The sequence below is a fragment of the Cucurbita pepo genome, chromosome 5 (genome assembly GCF_057944985.1).
Source record: "Cucurbita pepo subsp. pepo isolate OVF chromosome 5, ASM5794498v1, whole genome shotgun sequence".
NCBI classification, from domain to species: Eukaryota; Viridiplantae; Streptophyta; class Magnoliopsida; order Cucurbitales; family Cucurbitaceae; genus Cucurbita; species Cucurbita pepo.
The window spans coordinates 15304893-15321219 of record NC_141802.1 but is presented as its reverse complement, the minus strand read 5'-3'; the positions used below and the strand labels follow the sequence as shown (position 1 = coordinate 15321219).

General features: G+C 35.9%; 2 protein-coding genes across 4 annotated transcripts; both read right to left on the bottom strand.

The window, feature by feature from the left end:
* Window positions 1–2146: 2146 nt before the first annotated feature.
* LOC111796064 (uncharacterized) lies at window positions 2147–9726 on the bottom strand. Of its 3 annotated transcripts, none has more exons than XM_087123781.1 (15): window positions 9355–9726; window positions 8722–8783; window positions 8542–8630; window positions 8331–8444; window positions 8146–8254; window positions 7675–7786; window positions 7349–7422; window positions 7148–7264; window positions 6966–7071; window positions 6624–6888; window positions 6377–6544; window positions 6206–6266; window positions 6034–6129; window positions 2557–2670; window positions 2147–2455 (listed from the first exon to the last, which is right to left on the bottom strand). In XM_087123781.1, exons 3-15 carry the CDS (start codon window positions 8628–8630, stop codon window positions 2396–2398), a joined length of 1485 nt encoding a protein of 494 aa, XP_086979907.1. In that variant the 5' UTR covers window positions 8722–8783; window positions 9355–9726; the 3' UTR covers window positions 2147–2395. The 3 variants fall into 3 exon arrangements, with proteins under 3 accessions (XP_086979907.1, XP_086979908.1, XP_023534521.1); XM_087123782.1 differs by lacking the exon at window positions 9355–9726 and adding an exon at window positions 9051–9290 and having other exon boundaries at window positions 8722–8805; XM_023678753.2 differs by lacking the exon at window positions 9355–9726 and adding an exon at window positions 9051–9290.
* Window positions 9727–10398: 672 nt separating this feature from the next.
* Window positions 10399–13031, bottom strand: LOC111794588 (violaxanthin de-epoxidase-like protein). Its single transcript, XM_023676638.2, has 2 exons — window positions 12613–13031; window positions 10399–11722 (listed from the first exon to the last, which is right to left on the bottom strand). Exons 1-2 carry the CDS (start codon window positions 12928–12930, stop codon window positions 10430–10432), a joined length of 1611 nt encoding a protein of 536 aa, XP_023532406.1. The 5' UTR covers window positions 12931–13031; the 3' UTR covers window positions 10399–10429.
* Between the last annotated feature and the right edge of the window lie 3296 nt (window positions 13032–16327).

Sequence of the window (16327 nt, the reverse complement as noted above, 5' to 3'; positions counted from 1 at the left end):
TCTCGATTACTCATTTTAAGTTAAATTAAGATAGGAATTGAAATTATTGAAGGAATTAGATGAATATTACTAATATGGTGAAGCGTCTCCGCATAGGTTGAAAACAAACTTTGAGGGATAAAGTCAAGCCAAATTAAAAAATAAGATAGAACTTTGGCTGAGGTCAACCAAGTAAGTGGTTCTACTATGGATTTGGTTGGAAGAATTGTCATATATGATAACACATGCTCAATAACCCTACACGTATCATATGTGTGATATGTTTGATATGTTTGATGATATGATATGTTTAGTTATATGATATGTAAGATATGTCAAGTAATATTATGGTATAAATGAAATGTCATATTATGCTACGATGAATTATGATATGTTATGAAATGTCATATGTGACATGATTAAGTTAGGTGATATTATGTTATGACATACTATGATATGTTTTAAGATAAGAATGATATGATTTGAAGGTTATGCCATGAATGAGATAATTTTGTAAGATTTTATGTACGCATATTACCGAGTATAGTATATTAGAAAACAATGGGGATTGTCTTGCATGATTTAATTACAATGGAAAATGTTGGGACTTCATGTATAAATGTACGTTCACATGCATCGGGATACTTCCATTTTATAATGAGTATGGACGTGTACACTATGAAATGGAAATGATCATCATATTCATGATGCTATGACGGTCATTATTCCGTCTAGGTGTCCAACAACAGCACCATAGACGCTAGCCTGACTAGAAGGCCCAGGAGGTGTGCGAGCCCGCATGGTAGGTCCATGCTCGCACATGTGGGGGGTGTGTAAAGAAGTAAATACACATCCAATTTGTCCGGACTGGAAAGTCGCCTAAGAGAAAGACGGTTTTAAATGATAGCTCCCATTCATATTGCATGTGTTTACTTTCCTTGACCTCAATAGTAGGGTCTTACTGAGTTATTTCAATACTCAAGCCTTGTGCTATACTTATACTCTAGATAAAGGAAAGGCACCCATGTACGGTTGACGGTGGCATTGCATTGAAAACCATAAAACTTGTGTTAAACTAGTTGTATTTTATTTCGTAGATCTTAAGTTAGATTAGGGCATTGTTTTCAATTTTCTCTTTAATGTATTTATGTTTCATCTTTTTCGTTGTTTTGTTTTAAAACTTTTAATACAAACGTATAAGTCCATGACATTATTTTGTAAATGATTTTAAATGAATATTTCCATATAGAAATGTCACGTCATGCATGTGGTAGAGGTTTTATTTAAGTAGTCCGACTGTTTTCAATTTTTGTGTGTAAATCAATGAGAATAATAGAAGGGATACGCAAAACTTCAATGAAGAGGTAAAGAAAATATTGTTAAAAGATATTTCAATTCATGCTAAAGTTCTATTGTTATAAATTCTCGGTAAATCATAATTTAGAGTTATAATATTTATTTAATGTATTTTAAGGCTTATTTACGTAGTCGTTAATTATGCCTATAAAGTATACATAGTAGCTAATTATGGTTATAAAATATAGTTACAACTCTTGAAATGCCTTGTTAAGGATTTTTATTTTGAGGCTATATAAAATCTTGTATCTTATCTTTGCAAAACCGCCTTGGAAAATGTAGTAATATAAAATTATGTATGTTATCTCTATAAAACAGACTTGAAAAATGTAGTAAAAATAGCATTTGTGATTCTTTAGCCAATAATAAGTTTATTTGCAATTCTATGTTTAGTGGATTACTGAGTTTCTTTGCAATTCTATGGAGTTAGATTGTACCTAGAATCATTCAACTTGACATGATCAATCTTGATTCAACTTGACATGATCAATCTTGGTTTCTTTGCAATTCAATGTAGTTAGGTGGTACGTAGAATCATTCAACTTTGACATGATCAATCTTGTTTGTGGAGTGATTCGAATCTCAAACAAGTGTTCCTTGTCTTGAGATATTTGATCACCCTGGTAATCTAAATTTTACTTTCCCAGTGATTTTTTTATCGTTAGGGCTAAATTTAGATGGCATATTTAGAATCATTCAAGCTAGACATGATCGATCTTGTCTGTTGAATGATTTAAATTTCAAACAAGTGTTCTTAAGTCTTGTTAATATCCTTTTTGTTGGTACTTAAATTCTATTTTGTGTGGCAGAATCTATTTCTATTTTTTATTCTTAAGATGGTATCGTAGCTCTCAGTTTTTTTACAAAAATATACCTACCGGATGAATGAACAACTAGGGGTGAATGAATAACTAGGGGTCTAATACCAATCTAAACAGCTCGACAAAAAAACAAAAAAACAAAAATCAATCAATCAGAACAACTAGGGACTAATACCAGTCTTGGGGTCCAACGCCAATCTAGTCCTTGAGGAGGAATGGAAACGAAGTATCATCTCAATTTAGTTCTCTTCATTTTCTGGGTAACCTTTGAGGGCAATAATTCTGCCTCCCTTCAATTCCTAGAAAAGAAAAAAAAAAATCTAAATAAGTTAGTATTTAACATCCAACATACAAAAAATATATATAACTACACTAGATGTAAAGTCATTTGTGCACATACCTTTGTGCAATAGACTACACCTTCTCCAGGCTTGGGATGAAAGCGTGCCACATTGATCACCGCTGTATGACTACTGATGCTTCTTATAAGCTTCATATCTGAAATCCTGTAAATCTGAGCTTGGAAGCATCATCATGTTAGATAGTGAAAATGCCTTTATTTCGAGGATTTTATAGATATGTATTCATTCAAGGATTTAAATGAAATTGGAACCATAAACAAGCCGACTCTGCTGGAAAAGCCAACTTGGATTACTATTCAAGTTCTTCTTATAGCTTATGCTAATGTGCAATTGATTTTAGGAATCCAATTTTGATCCAATTGGTTGAACTACTATGTAATTAAGGATAGGATATGGATAGAATCAATAAATTATATGAACTATGAGCTAGTAGCAAAGCATGATGCTTTGACTTAATTATATCCCAAACAAGCTACGAGAATTTATTACTATGTAAAGACAGTTAAGAGTTCGCCAAATAACTTGTACCTTGTCTCTATTGGAAAGGGTTTGCATGCTAGCTTTAGCAATTGACAATGTTATAGGGAATACTCTACCATGATTGCACGATGTGATGGTTATTGAAAGGCGGTTAATTAATCTTTAATAGTGAATTTGATTTAATTGACAAATATCTAATTCAGAGCCTATGATTATGAGTTGGTACGTGACAAAGTAGTGTTCTAATGTGCCCTTGAGATGTTGTGTGGAGATGATTAGGAGATCTCCAACTATCCTTTAATCATGAACTTGTAGTGGTTTACCGACACGAGAATCGCTTCCTCCAAAATGATAATAGTATTATGGAGCCTATTAGCATTAGGAAGTCACCCACTAATTTCTAATAATGAATCTCTCAAAGTTGATAGTGTCCATAATAGGAAGTCACCAACTAATTCCTGACAATGAATCTCTTTAGGTTGATAGTGTTCATAATATATGGTGAACTTTTCTTAACACGGAGTCATCCATCTACAATTGTTTGTCCACTCCTAGTTCCCAACTTGATTCAATTTATCTTTGCAATTTCTGAGAAAGTAAGACAGCTGACTTGAAGGCTTTTATCCTCCCTTTGTGGGCATTCAAGTTCTTGATGGACCCGTTTACATATGAAGACCCCTTACTGTAATTGTTCTAGTTGGTAGTCTCCACCGTAGTTTTCTACCTCTCTATGGGAGGATTCACATGCCCTCTCTCCAATTTCAAATCTGTCACATTCTCCATTTTTTATGAGTTAGGTCGATAATTTCTATTACCTCAACTGACGGAACTTTAACTCCACTGAACATCTTCGAGATTGATTATTGTTAAGATCAAACAACCATTGCACTATCACATCAAAAGGCCCTAACTTGTTGTCAATATAGTTTTGACTTTGTCCACATTTTCAGACCTTCAACGAAACAAAAAACCTTGTCTTCCTCAAACCTATCACGAATATCTAACATCAGCCCACAAAACTACTTGACATAGATTTGAGTATTTTTGACATGTTTCAACTTATTCAATTTCCTTCTCACTAATACCTCAATATTCTCTCAAAAGAACTATGAGTAGTGTTCTCACATCGACTACTTTCAATATCCATGTATCTAGACATCCACCACAACTTTGCATCGTTAATAGCTGCATTGTTATCATTACGAATTTTGCTTATAAGGGTGTACATTCAACTCGAGAATCCGACCCAATCCAACTCGAATTATAAAAATTGAGTTGGGTTAAATAGCATTTTAGGTTGAGTTGAATTTTTTTTTAATAACTTAAAAGATCCAATTCGAGTTAGGGGTACAAGTTCATGGACAAAGGATCGGGCCAAACCAGTTGAGATTGAGACCGGACCAAGCCCAACCTCTACCACCTAACATTACACTGTACTTAGTTCCTCTGCCACCCAGGGTTGCATCATATCCTCTACCACCTAGCCCATCAGAGTCGCATCATCATTCTTCATTGTCGTTCATCCTTCTTCGTTCGCCTTTTGATCGTCCTAACTCCTTCGTTTCTTGTAAGTTCTTCGTTCGTCTTCCTCGTCCGTCCTTTTTTGTTCGTCTTCTAATCGTCAAGCAGCTTCGTTGTTTGTCCAGCTCCTTCGTTTCTTCTTAGTTCTTAATTCTTCTTTTTCGTTCGTTTTCGTTCGTTCGTCCAGTTGCTTCTCTTCGTTCTTTAACAGCTCAACTCAACTTTTTCTTTCGTTCTTCGTTACTTTACGCTTTACGGCTCATCTCACCGAAACTCGTGAAGAAGCTGAGTTCCTCGTTACTCACTTTCGTTCTTTCTTCATTTTGATTTTTGTCTCTAGTACACGATTTCATCGTTTATTCTTGACGGAGTCCTAGCAACCCAACCCAAAACTAAAAGATTGGGTTTTGAAATAATTTATAATTGGTTACTAATCCAACCAACCTGAAACTTTAGGTTAGTCCAAAAAAATCCTCAAACCACCCCAAGTTTGTTCTCTACCACTTTTATGGAAAAATGGGTGGATATAGAGAAGGTTTTGTGGAAATTTAGCGGTGATTCTCTTCGAAGACATCCACATTAGAAAGAAGTTGTTAGATTTGGTGAGAGAGGCTTGCTTGAGTGAAGACGTCCAAACTAAAAAGAAGTTGTTAGATTTGTGAGAGGTTTGCTTCGAGACTGCGCCAAGAGACGAGACGTTTGGTTTTTGAGGGTGTAAGAACAATTATTTTACAAGAGACGAAGTGGAAGAAGTATTGTTGGTCCTATATAGAAGCTTATATGGAAGTAGAAGTGTGGAGTGGGTGGCCCTGGTAGCTATCGGAGCTTCGGGGTTGTTCTTATGCTTTAAAATAGACCATCTTCAAAGCCCGCCCTTAAGGTAGCTACATAGGTCAGTGGCCTTCCACTTTTCTAATTTGGGTTGGGTGGACTTCGATGGTTTATGCTCCTTCTATATTATGGTCCGGGGGCTTAGTTATACACACTAGAGTAGGAGTGTATAGGGTTTGGGCATGCATAAGCCTTGTAGAGCTAGTAAAGACAGTGAGCCATGACATTGGCTAATTGGCTAATATTAGAGGGAGAATATGAGCACATAGGTGCTTAAGAGACCGAAAGGATTAAGAGGTTTGAGTTTAAATGGAGATATTGAATTTGGACTTCAGGTCTACAAACTTTTCCATCCTTATCAATGGATAAGATTGCTTCTAGAGGGCTTAGGCAAGGGTGCTCTATTGCCTTCTTTTATGTGTTGTGGATGTTTTGAACATGCTAGTGTTTCTTGAAGTGAAGGGGGGGTGGTTGAGGGGTTTAAGGTGGGGCAAGAGTTGGTTCTCGTCTCACATTTACCATTTTCTTTAGTTCAGGCCAGAAAAATTCCTTTGGTATTTTGACATTTTTAAAGTAATTTATTTAAAGATCATCTTTATAAGTTACCTGAGTTACTACTCTCAAAACTTCCATCTAATATATATTTATTTGAAGCTATACTACTTAAATGTACAATTAATTACCTCCAATATAGTATATGGACAAGGCCACCCAATTCCTTTGAGAGAATAATGCCTTCTGCCGTACCCGACCACTATGTATTTTGAAGTTGGAGAGAACTGTAATCATTTCTTGCATTTATTATTCAATGAGAAAATCAATGCAAAATTTTTTAAAGTTATATATTCAACAAACCTGAATTGCATTCACCGCATAACCAGCTTTGATCCCTTTTGTTTTAAGAACTCTACCAAAACTATTTATTGCACAAGCAAGCAAACAAACAAACAATATCATAGTAAAAATATAAGATTCAGCGCTTAAAAGAAGTAAATGCCTCATCAATAGAATGTATAAATGTATTACCTGCAATCTGCTATAGAATACACCCTTATATCATATACGAGCGTACAAAGTGTAGAATCATCAAGCTGCTCGTAAAATAATTTGAAGATCTTCTCGTCGGCTTTCTGTCGATTAACAACACAAGCTACCAGGAATTTGCCGCATGGGGAGATGTCTGCGCTCCTTTCACTACATATCAAAAGTCCACAACACACTTAATCTAAAATAACTAAATAAAAAGAAACACACATAAGCGGTGTAAAAATACCAGTTCAGAACGACGTTTGGTATGCATAAACGTTCGTTTTCAAGCACATTGTCAGCTTTGGCATCATATTGCCAAATCTTCAGTCCCACAACACGGAGGCATTCCACCACAGTTTGTTCCTCCATAATCAAGCTCTCGCTTGCGGGTGGATTGAAGGTAATAAGAGGGTTCATCTCAATAGTCAATGGACAAAAATTAGTAACTTTTCGACGAATCCGGAATGTTGATGCAGCCTCAGCACTTTCATCCACAACGATTGAAAAATCTAAAAAACAAATGTAGGCTAATAAGAAACCACCGTTGTATATTAGTGGTACTTGGTAATGAAATTCTTGTTGTCACCTGGTGCAGTAGATGTAGTGGTCAAAAGTATATCATTTGACCCTTCTGGATGATAAGATCTAAACGTAATTAGCACGCTACGTTTGAGGTTTTTACAATTATTCACCTGCATGCATATTTTTATATCAAGTTATATAATATACTAAAAAAATGACACTGCATTTTAAATTCAAATGATTTACCTCAGCGGTCAATATGTATGGCGCACCCAACGGGTGGAATTGGACTTTTTTAATTGTTCCAGATGCACTTAGTATAGCATGAGAATGATTATCCTGGTTATATCTCCAAATATGTAACTGCGATTATTGAACCACGATTAAACTAAAATTATTTAGATATATAAAACTAAAATTATGAATGTGTGAAGGTAAAAACTTCACCTCCTTATCTATTGTAAAAGCAAGAATTTCTTCTTCAGCATGTAAAGAGATGGATCTATCAATCAGTGTAGGTCCTACACAACGATAATTCGTTAAATGATATTTATAGGAAAATACAAGCTATTTAAAAAGTATGTACAGAAATAATTAGATGTTGAAGTTTGTTACAGAAGATGCAGTTATCTAACTTAAGTTCACAGTGCAGGGAAGTGTTAGCCGTTATCTTTTTTATTGAATTGAGATCCATTTCTGCAGACCGTTGTTTATAACTTCTCTAAAGTTGAAATAATAAAAAGAAAAAGGAATAAGGTGCTAAAAGTGAATACTAGATGTGATATAATGGCATTCATGTCCCGCATTTTCAATAACAGCTACTTCACCCGTCATAAATATTAGGGCCAGATGAGTTGAAATTGATGCATTTTGATGCCACTGAAGCTGAGAAGTTATATCATGAAGAAGAAGAAGAAGAAGAAAAAAAAGGCAAAATGTCAATTTCGCACAAATGATGCTAGAAACAATGCTGAATAATTCTTGTTATTGCTTATTCAAGTCTTTAGTCCAGTTTGTTATGTTTGGGTCTAGAGTTTATGTTATTTCTGTACTTAGAGGCTGTTTGAATGCCCAATAAATGAAATCCTATTCCTTCCCAAAAGGGACAAACTTGAGGATAATAGCATCAAATGTTTTGGTTGTAGCACGGTTTTATAATCCTGACGAATAAACTTATTATTAGTCGTGATTATTATTAATAATCGTTCGAAATAAAATAGAAGCAATTAAAAAACAAAGCTTACGGCCTGAACGAAATTCCAATTTGATTCATCAAATTTAATAATTGATCTCACTGGAAGCTGGCATGAAGTTATCCATTCGAATACTTTTGGATTATCTTCCAATATAGCACTGCAAGTATATTCAAAATAGAATCATTATATCGATTGACCAATCATAAACTATTTTACAGTAAAGAAAATGTTACCTTCTGCAGTAAAATAGATCACCACCCTGAAAAAATTCTATTATACCCTGTGGTATAGTAGTGGAATGAAAAATTGTAACAGTTGAGCAGTGCTTCAATGTATATTCTTCCACACTAAAATATCCATTGTAATACATGGTAGTATTAGAAAGGGCAGGTTATCATTATTTAAAGAGAGAAAATTATGGAACACAGCGTTGTGTAAAGTTACCAGGAATGAAGTCTACGTTGAGACTCGGTTATCTTTTTTGTGTTTGTGGAAATCTCCCTACTCGCTAAGATTCCCACAATGTTCTTCATCTAAAAAGAAATGCAATTCCAGAAAATTAAAGAAACTACATCAGCCTTAGTTTTGTGAAAATGCAATTCGTTTATAGCATTCAGAACCAACCTGTGAGGAAGAGGAGCGTCCTTTCTTTTATTCTTGTTTTATGACGAAATGCTTCCTAGTTTCTGAAACGTTCATTAGGAGTAGCTTAGAGCATGAAAAACGAACACAAATAATTCAGAGTCTGTGAATTATTATGGTAAAATAGTCCGTTAGGGCTAACAATCTCATCAAATTCATGAGTCTACTCGCTCTATTCTCATTCAATTCATATGTAAGATTGCTTTTCCATTTAATTAACGAAACAAAACAAAAAAGTCCTAAAATGCAGGGGCTCGAAGATAAAGAAAAATTTCCTCTGTTTCTTGAAATTAGTACGGTTAATCACATACTTGAGAGAAATTATCCGCAAGAAATCATAAGAATCAGATAGGGTAGGAGCAGTGAAGGTGAGTTTGGCGCATGAAAAGGCATCGGAAATGAGAATCATGAAGCAAAGATCATCGTCGACACAACTATCAGAATCAAAATCAAAATGAAACTGAAAAAAGAAGAAGAAAAGAACGTGATAAGAAGAACTGAGACCGAAAACTGATGGAAAAGCAAATAATCAAAATATAGTGAACCAAGCAACGTCAATCAATCAAACGAACACCGAATACAGATTATGCGAGAGAGGAGAAAGAAATAACTAACTCAATAAATGTTCACTTCCCAGCCCAAGAACGATGAACAGTAGAAGGAGAGTAAGAACAGGGAGCTCTCTCCTTTTTCTTTTGCACTAAATCCCTTTTACGGTGAACAAAAGTTGACTCAAACTCTTCAGCTACGCGCGAAAAAAAAAAATGACAATCATTCCTTTGTAACGAACTTGCTGAGTTGGCAGGAGAGAGAATCTTCACGTGGGCAACCTGAGAAAGGACATTAATAATAATAATAATAATAATAATAATAATAATAATAATAATAATAATAATAAAAATAATAAATACTAGTCTCATACCTAACAAATCTCTCCCTTGCAGACTGATCTGGTCAATTAAAAATTTCATTCTCAAACGATTGTCAATATCTTCACTGCACCAAACCAATTAAGACTTTGCATTACCTCAATTTGTTAAGACTTTGCATTACCTCAATTTTCCAATATCCACATATTTTGTTAACGTGTCTCTTAGATTTTTTTTGTTTAACTTAAATCACATATAATATAAACTTCAAAGAAAGTACGAAAAATGTTGTTTAACTTACTCCAAGATAAAGTCGAGTGCATTAAGTAAAGTTGTTCATTAAAATTCAACTCGTTACATTCGAAATAATCAAACTTCATTTATGTAACAAAGATAATTCAAGCAAGCTTCATTTATTCTTAGATGGTTACAAATTCATTAGAAATAATCGAAATCTAGATATGGTTACTTTTACCTAATGACTAACTAGTTATGGTTATGAAGTATGAAAGTTAAAACTTTTGAAATGACGAAATTGCAACGGATTTCTATGTAAGTCTTTTCTGTTTAGGTTACGTACTTTACTATTATCTAAGTTTGACTTTAAAAGGTAATCGGAATCTAATTTTGAATTGAGGTGATTCCTTATCGTTTTGGAGTTCTTCAAAATCTTATTCTTCAATCTAGTGGTTAGATCAAATTTTCGAAAGTTTCAAATTTTCGGGAGTTATTTGAGAGATTCTAGTCCATAAGGGTTGTTGGAAGCCATTGCCTAAGGTTTTAATGGGTAAAAGAATAATTGGTGTTTCCCTCTCATAGTTTCATTTAACCTGAATCACAGAATGCAAAGTTGAACCGTCTGGAATTCCAAGAGGAGGATCAATACATGAACAGTTATCAACTGCAAAGAGCTCCCACTCTTTAATTCCACATTTCTCCAAAGCAGCAACCACTCTCTCTTTTTGATGATCATTCTGAGGGTATGAACCATCTGGACTCACAAGAACAGCGCCCGTATACGACTGTCCCGCAGCTCGAGCAGCGCCTTTATAATGAAACAAACCCCAAGATAGATCATCACATACATCCACAATACTCCAAAACTCATTTGAAACAACACCATTATCCAGCACACTGAACAAGAATGTCCCTGCAGTTTGTCCCCTCTTTACTCGATATCTTCGTCGCCTCCACACCATCTTTCCTTCCAATGTTTTCACCATGAAAACAGGCTCGTACCAGAACGATCCTCTCGCTTTCCCCCTGTAAAACAGTTGGTATTGACATGGAAATTGATCATAAGCTGGGTTCTGCCCAGCTACCACACGCCAACTCCACTCCAAATTCCCTAACCAACCAACAAAAAGATCCTCCGCTGTTTCGTGACATAGGTCCTTCCCTCGAAATTTCTCCATTGGAGACACGTAAGGCTTTTCGGGAACTTTTGCATCCAACTCGAGACAATTGTTCTTTTGCAGCACACATAATGAAAATGCTTCAAGATTTGGACTTTCATAGGAAGCAATACACCTGTAGTTGCACACTTGATCCACAGGGCTGCACTTATTCAAGCATTGAAGAGCTTTCCTACAATTAGGATCCATCAAGCAATTTAATATTTGCCTTCCACAATTCTTTACCATGCAGTTTAGAGTTGAAAAGCCTTTTGATCTTAGATTCTTCAATATAGGAACAGGCTTTATATATGCATTGATTATTACCAACAAACAGAACCGTATATCGTCCGAATTACGACGATCCCAAGCCTCAAATACGGTCTGCACTACTTCCTCAGATTTCTTTCTTTTCTCCAACACCTGAGAATTTCCAAAAATGTTTCCCAGTACATTTCTTTCGGTTTCACTGGGGAAGGATAACCCCCCTAATTTGTTAACGAACTCTGTTGCAGAGTCGAAGCAGATTATATTTTGGACGTTTTTGCAGTTCGTTTGTATCCATACAACTGAATCTTTACTCGTGACAGCAACAATGACCAAAATATCCGCATTGCAAACGATTTGAATGTTTTTGGTGTCTGGATGAGTTGCATCACAGAACCTATCAGCAAAGACGTGCATTTTGTAGCTTTCGTCGATCCATTTTAGTCGTTTTGCCTGTTTATAAAGAGCATCATAGAAACCGGTAAGCAAAGTTGGTGAGGTTGCTAAATAAAGACAATGCTTCTTTTCTGGTTTATTTTCATCTTCTTCCACTTCTCAACAAAAATGAAACTAATCTTGACACTATAGCATTTATGGATATAAGCACAGCAAAAACACAACAATAAACAATAGATGAAGAGAAAGAACATCGGCGTGTGACACCTGAGTAAAGGAGGGGTAGATGAATGAACAAAAACCACATCCAAATGAGAGCAATCCTGATAATAGAATGACTAAGAAAGGCTTAAAAGAAATTGAAGTTACTAGCTATACCAATAAGTGTACCTTCCTTTTCGGTGGCTCAATCTTAGGAATTCCAAATTTAAGCAAGTCTTACTTGGAAATTTTCCTAGATGCATGTGATGCATGTGAGTGAGGCACCAAACAAAGCATGCTAAAAAGACCCATGTTGGTTTTGTGGGGATCGTCTTCGGCAATGTGACCATGTTGAAGGGAGGAAATGCAGGGGAATGCTGGAGCGGAGCCATCAAGTAAAGTAGTTTCTTAATTGTCTTTATCTTCGACTATGGATATGGACAGAGAAACATTGTATGCACATGAACATGCTATTCAGAACAAAACGAAGTTTGTTGATGGTTAGGTTAAATTTTACACAAATAACATGTAAACGAGATACTAAGAACCTGTTTAATAGCAATTCCAATTTAAGTTTTCGGTTTCTAAAATTTAAAATTAGGTTTGAATTCCATTTTAACATGTAAACGAGGCTTAATATAAAGAAATTTTCAACAAAAAACTGGATTCTCTAATCGAAAGTTAAAAAAATTCAGAGAAAAGTGCAAGAAAGAAAGAAGATCAAGAGATTGAGAATGAGTACTGACGGTATGAAGCATAACTTCTTCCCAGGGAGTGGATTTTAAGGGACTAATGCTTCCTTCACCAACAATCGCCACTATCCTCACCGGAGTTTCCGCCTTCGTCGCACTCTTGTTCGCCTCCGCAACCGCCGCCGCCGTAACGGTGAGCCGCCGACGAGAAACAACTCGGCGGCGGCTGGGCATCGACAGAGTAACGGAATGAGCGGCTTTCCGATTTCTCTGGAAATGGCGGTTCAGAGGCCATCCATTTCCAACCCTAGTTCCTGAATTCACAAACCACTGAGCTTCCATAGACACGCTTCCTTGAGTTGCTTTAATCATCCCATAGTTCGTCAATCGTTTCTTTTTCCCTCTTTTTTCAGAAATGATAAGATTTGGGTGTCATATATGGCACCATGTGATACACATATGTGTCACAGGGTGGTGTGATCCATCCCTCCATAGTATATTTTGAAGAATTTATAATCCTTTTAGAGTAGAAGTCATTTTTGCGAGCAGTCATAGGGCCTCGTGGAACCTCCGTCGGATATTCGATTGGCACCAAATTTTTTACTTTTCATTTTTTATATAGAGAGACTTAACTCTAGAGCCGTATACCGAAACTCATTGAAATGCCAACTTCTGAGGTTATGACCAAGGGCACTACCTAGTCCTCTCCGAGCTTGCCTTTGACACTCGTGTTGCCTCGTTCTCTTCAACCTTGTTTATGCCTCAACTTTGCTTTAATGCACACTCTTAGTATGTTGGATGATGTGTCGTCCTTCTCAATCGCATCATGACACCTATTTATATCAACCCTCACGTGGCCGAATGGTCGCCACCTTGTTTGTCCGTGTGTGGGGATTAAAACCTAGTATCTAAATAGTGATGTTGTGACATTCTCGGGATTTATGCTCTAAAGATTTGTATTTAATTATTTAACTATTTAACTATTTAGATTATTTTATTTATAATTTAATATTATGTATTGCATGAAAAATCTAAGGTTATTAATGTAATCTTGAAACATATGTAGTTGACATACATGAGGATCATGTTCGAGTAATAACCTTAAGGCTTGACATGCGTTAGGTTTGGTTCTTTTTCCTGATAATACTATTGATACGACTTACTTTGTAATTATTACAAATAATTTGATCCAAATCATTCATGTGGAGACATGTGAGTAGGGTATCTAATACAATATGTTTGTATAAGGCTAGACCACGAAATATTTAATATCTTTTTTATAAAAACGTTAATTAAGAAGATTAATATTTCACAAGATTACATATGCCTAATAGAGAGTTAACCGGTGACATGTGACTCCTGAATTTACTTATTCCCCTATAGGGTAAGTAGATAACTAGTTCCCTTAAGTAGATGAATTAACCGGTGACACTCTCCCCCACTTAATCTCGGCATCGTCTTGATGATGATGCAAATATCATGTTGGCTGCTTACTTGACTGGCTAAACTTTATCACACCCTAGAATGAGTACAGAAAATTGTGCACTACTTATGGGCTAATCCACTGTCGGGCTTTCTCACGGTTTTTGAGACTCGCAGCATAAGAACGAAAAAACACAATTGCCCAATGGTTGTCTATCCAACCATGGACCTTACTCGCCTACTTCTCGATCTTAGCCCAAGATTCACCAGGCAAACCATGGGAAAACTAGTATTGATGTTTCCCGTCTGAGCAAGGAGGACCGCACCCTAGACGTGGCACTTTGGCCTCAACTATTGTTTTCTCTGAGTCATACGAAGATCTATATCACAACATTTTCTTGTCATAGACACATCCCTTTAGTGGCAAGGTGGGCATGTGACTCACGATATTTTCTCATCATGGCCACAACCCTTTACGAAAGAAAGGTCTAGAAGTTTGTAACACAGCCTCATGTTGATACTACACTTTAACCAACTTTTTAACTAGGTTACCATCCTATGGTAAACGCTTTACTGACACTTCTCTAGTCTTGTCGCAACTTCATTCTCTTCGTCAACCATGTACAGTCGGAGGCTCTCTCTTGAGCGGATGCTGGTCTCGACAACTTTTGTAAAGCCATCCACCTTAGGTTTCAGGTGATGGCTCAAGGGAAACACGTGTACTTGCTTCATGGAGCGCTTTTTCGCTGTGAGCAACCATTCTCTCGAGCTCTCCCCAACTTAACTCAACTCAACTACCTCACTTACAGTAACGCCGTCCACCTATATGGATTTGTGTTGTGCACAATTTAACACTTGATCGGCACATGTCTCACCTAACCCCTGATTTCTTTGCTTGCAACAATCGGCACTATTCATCGGATGCAAATGGCTCTTTCGAACGCATTGACCCAATACACATTCTGATTATCTATTGCCTAATTTGGATCTCCAAACTTTGAACAAGTTTGAACTCAATAAATAGTATATATATATGAGCAAGGGTATGGTTATCCCTTTCACCGCACTAAAATAAAGAGGATACCAAGCGAGAACAAAGTAAAAATGAAAAGTGGGGAGAACTTTAGTGATTGTTTCTGGCCTAAATTATGACAATGATTTTCTATCCTTAAAAGGAAAGCCCTTGAATGTAAGCACCTTAGACAATAAGTCAGTTTTTGAAGTGTACTTGTATTCTTTTACTCGAGATTCCGAGAGTAAATTTACACAACAACCTCTTAACAATATTTTTACAAATATTGTTAATGGTTTCGTAGACCCTGTTGAATTTGTAATGGAAGCATCAAACCCATTTCATTTGTTTGTTAGCGAATATGGCTATGATCGAACGCATTTTGGACAAGCAAACCCAATTCAACTGGACCTTCAAAATGAACTTTTGCCGTACACTTTGTTTTGGTGCAATTTTAATAGTTTGGACGGACATGCTTCATTTGAGGTTTTTGGCCAAACAACTAGTATTGGCTTTCTCCACCGTGTGACTTTAAAAACTGCATTTGGGCAATGTTTGATGATGGATTTTACTTGAAAAATATTCGTTCGAGGAAGTTTGAATTACACACCCTTGGGAAAAAGGAATCTTTTGGGATTTTAGAATTCTTTTAATTTTATAATTTCATTGGGTTTCGAAGTTTCTACTTGTAACGACCCATACCCAAGATTCAAAATCTGAATTTGGCACTCAATGACCCTAGCATTCCCCCGACGATATGGTCAGGTTATTTACTTCTAAGAGTGAAAACTATCCACAAAAACCAACATATTTTGTCCTCAATCACGGTCACCCAACATGAAATTGCTCCAATTGAATTGGGAGTTCCTATGGTTGAGCCAGAAAAAAGGGAAGTGCACCCTGTTCATATAGGCAGTAACTTTCCATTCTTTTTAAGCTATTCTTAGTCATCTATACTCTAGATTGCTTTCATTCTAATGTAATTTTTATTCATTCATGTACTCAAGTATCACACTACTCAAAACCCTTTCATTATTGAGGAATATTTGTGGGTTTAAACGAGAAAATGTAACAATTTAAAGAAAAAGAAAATATCTATAATAATTGAAAATGGGAAGGTTAGGATCATAGAACGGATATACATGCAAAAAACTACAGTCAATTCTTCGTAAAAAAAGTAATGGTCAATTACAACTTTTTAATCTGAAACCACCCAACTCGTACAACATTTTTTTCATAAAAAAAAAAAATCATTAAAAAAAATATCAAAACCGATCAAATAAATGAAGCTATGAACTATGTCGATGTGATTTTGTTATTTACTTTTGCATCAAC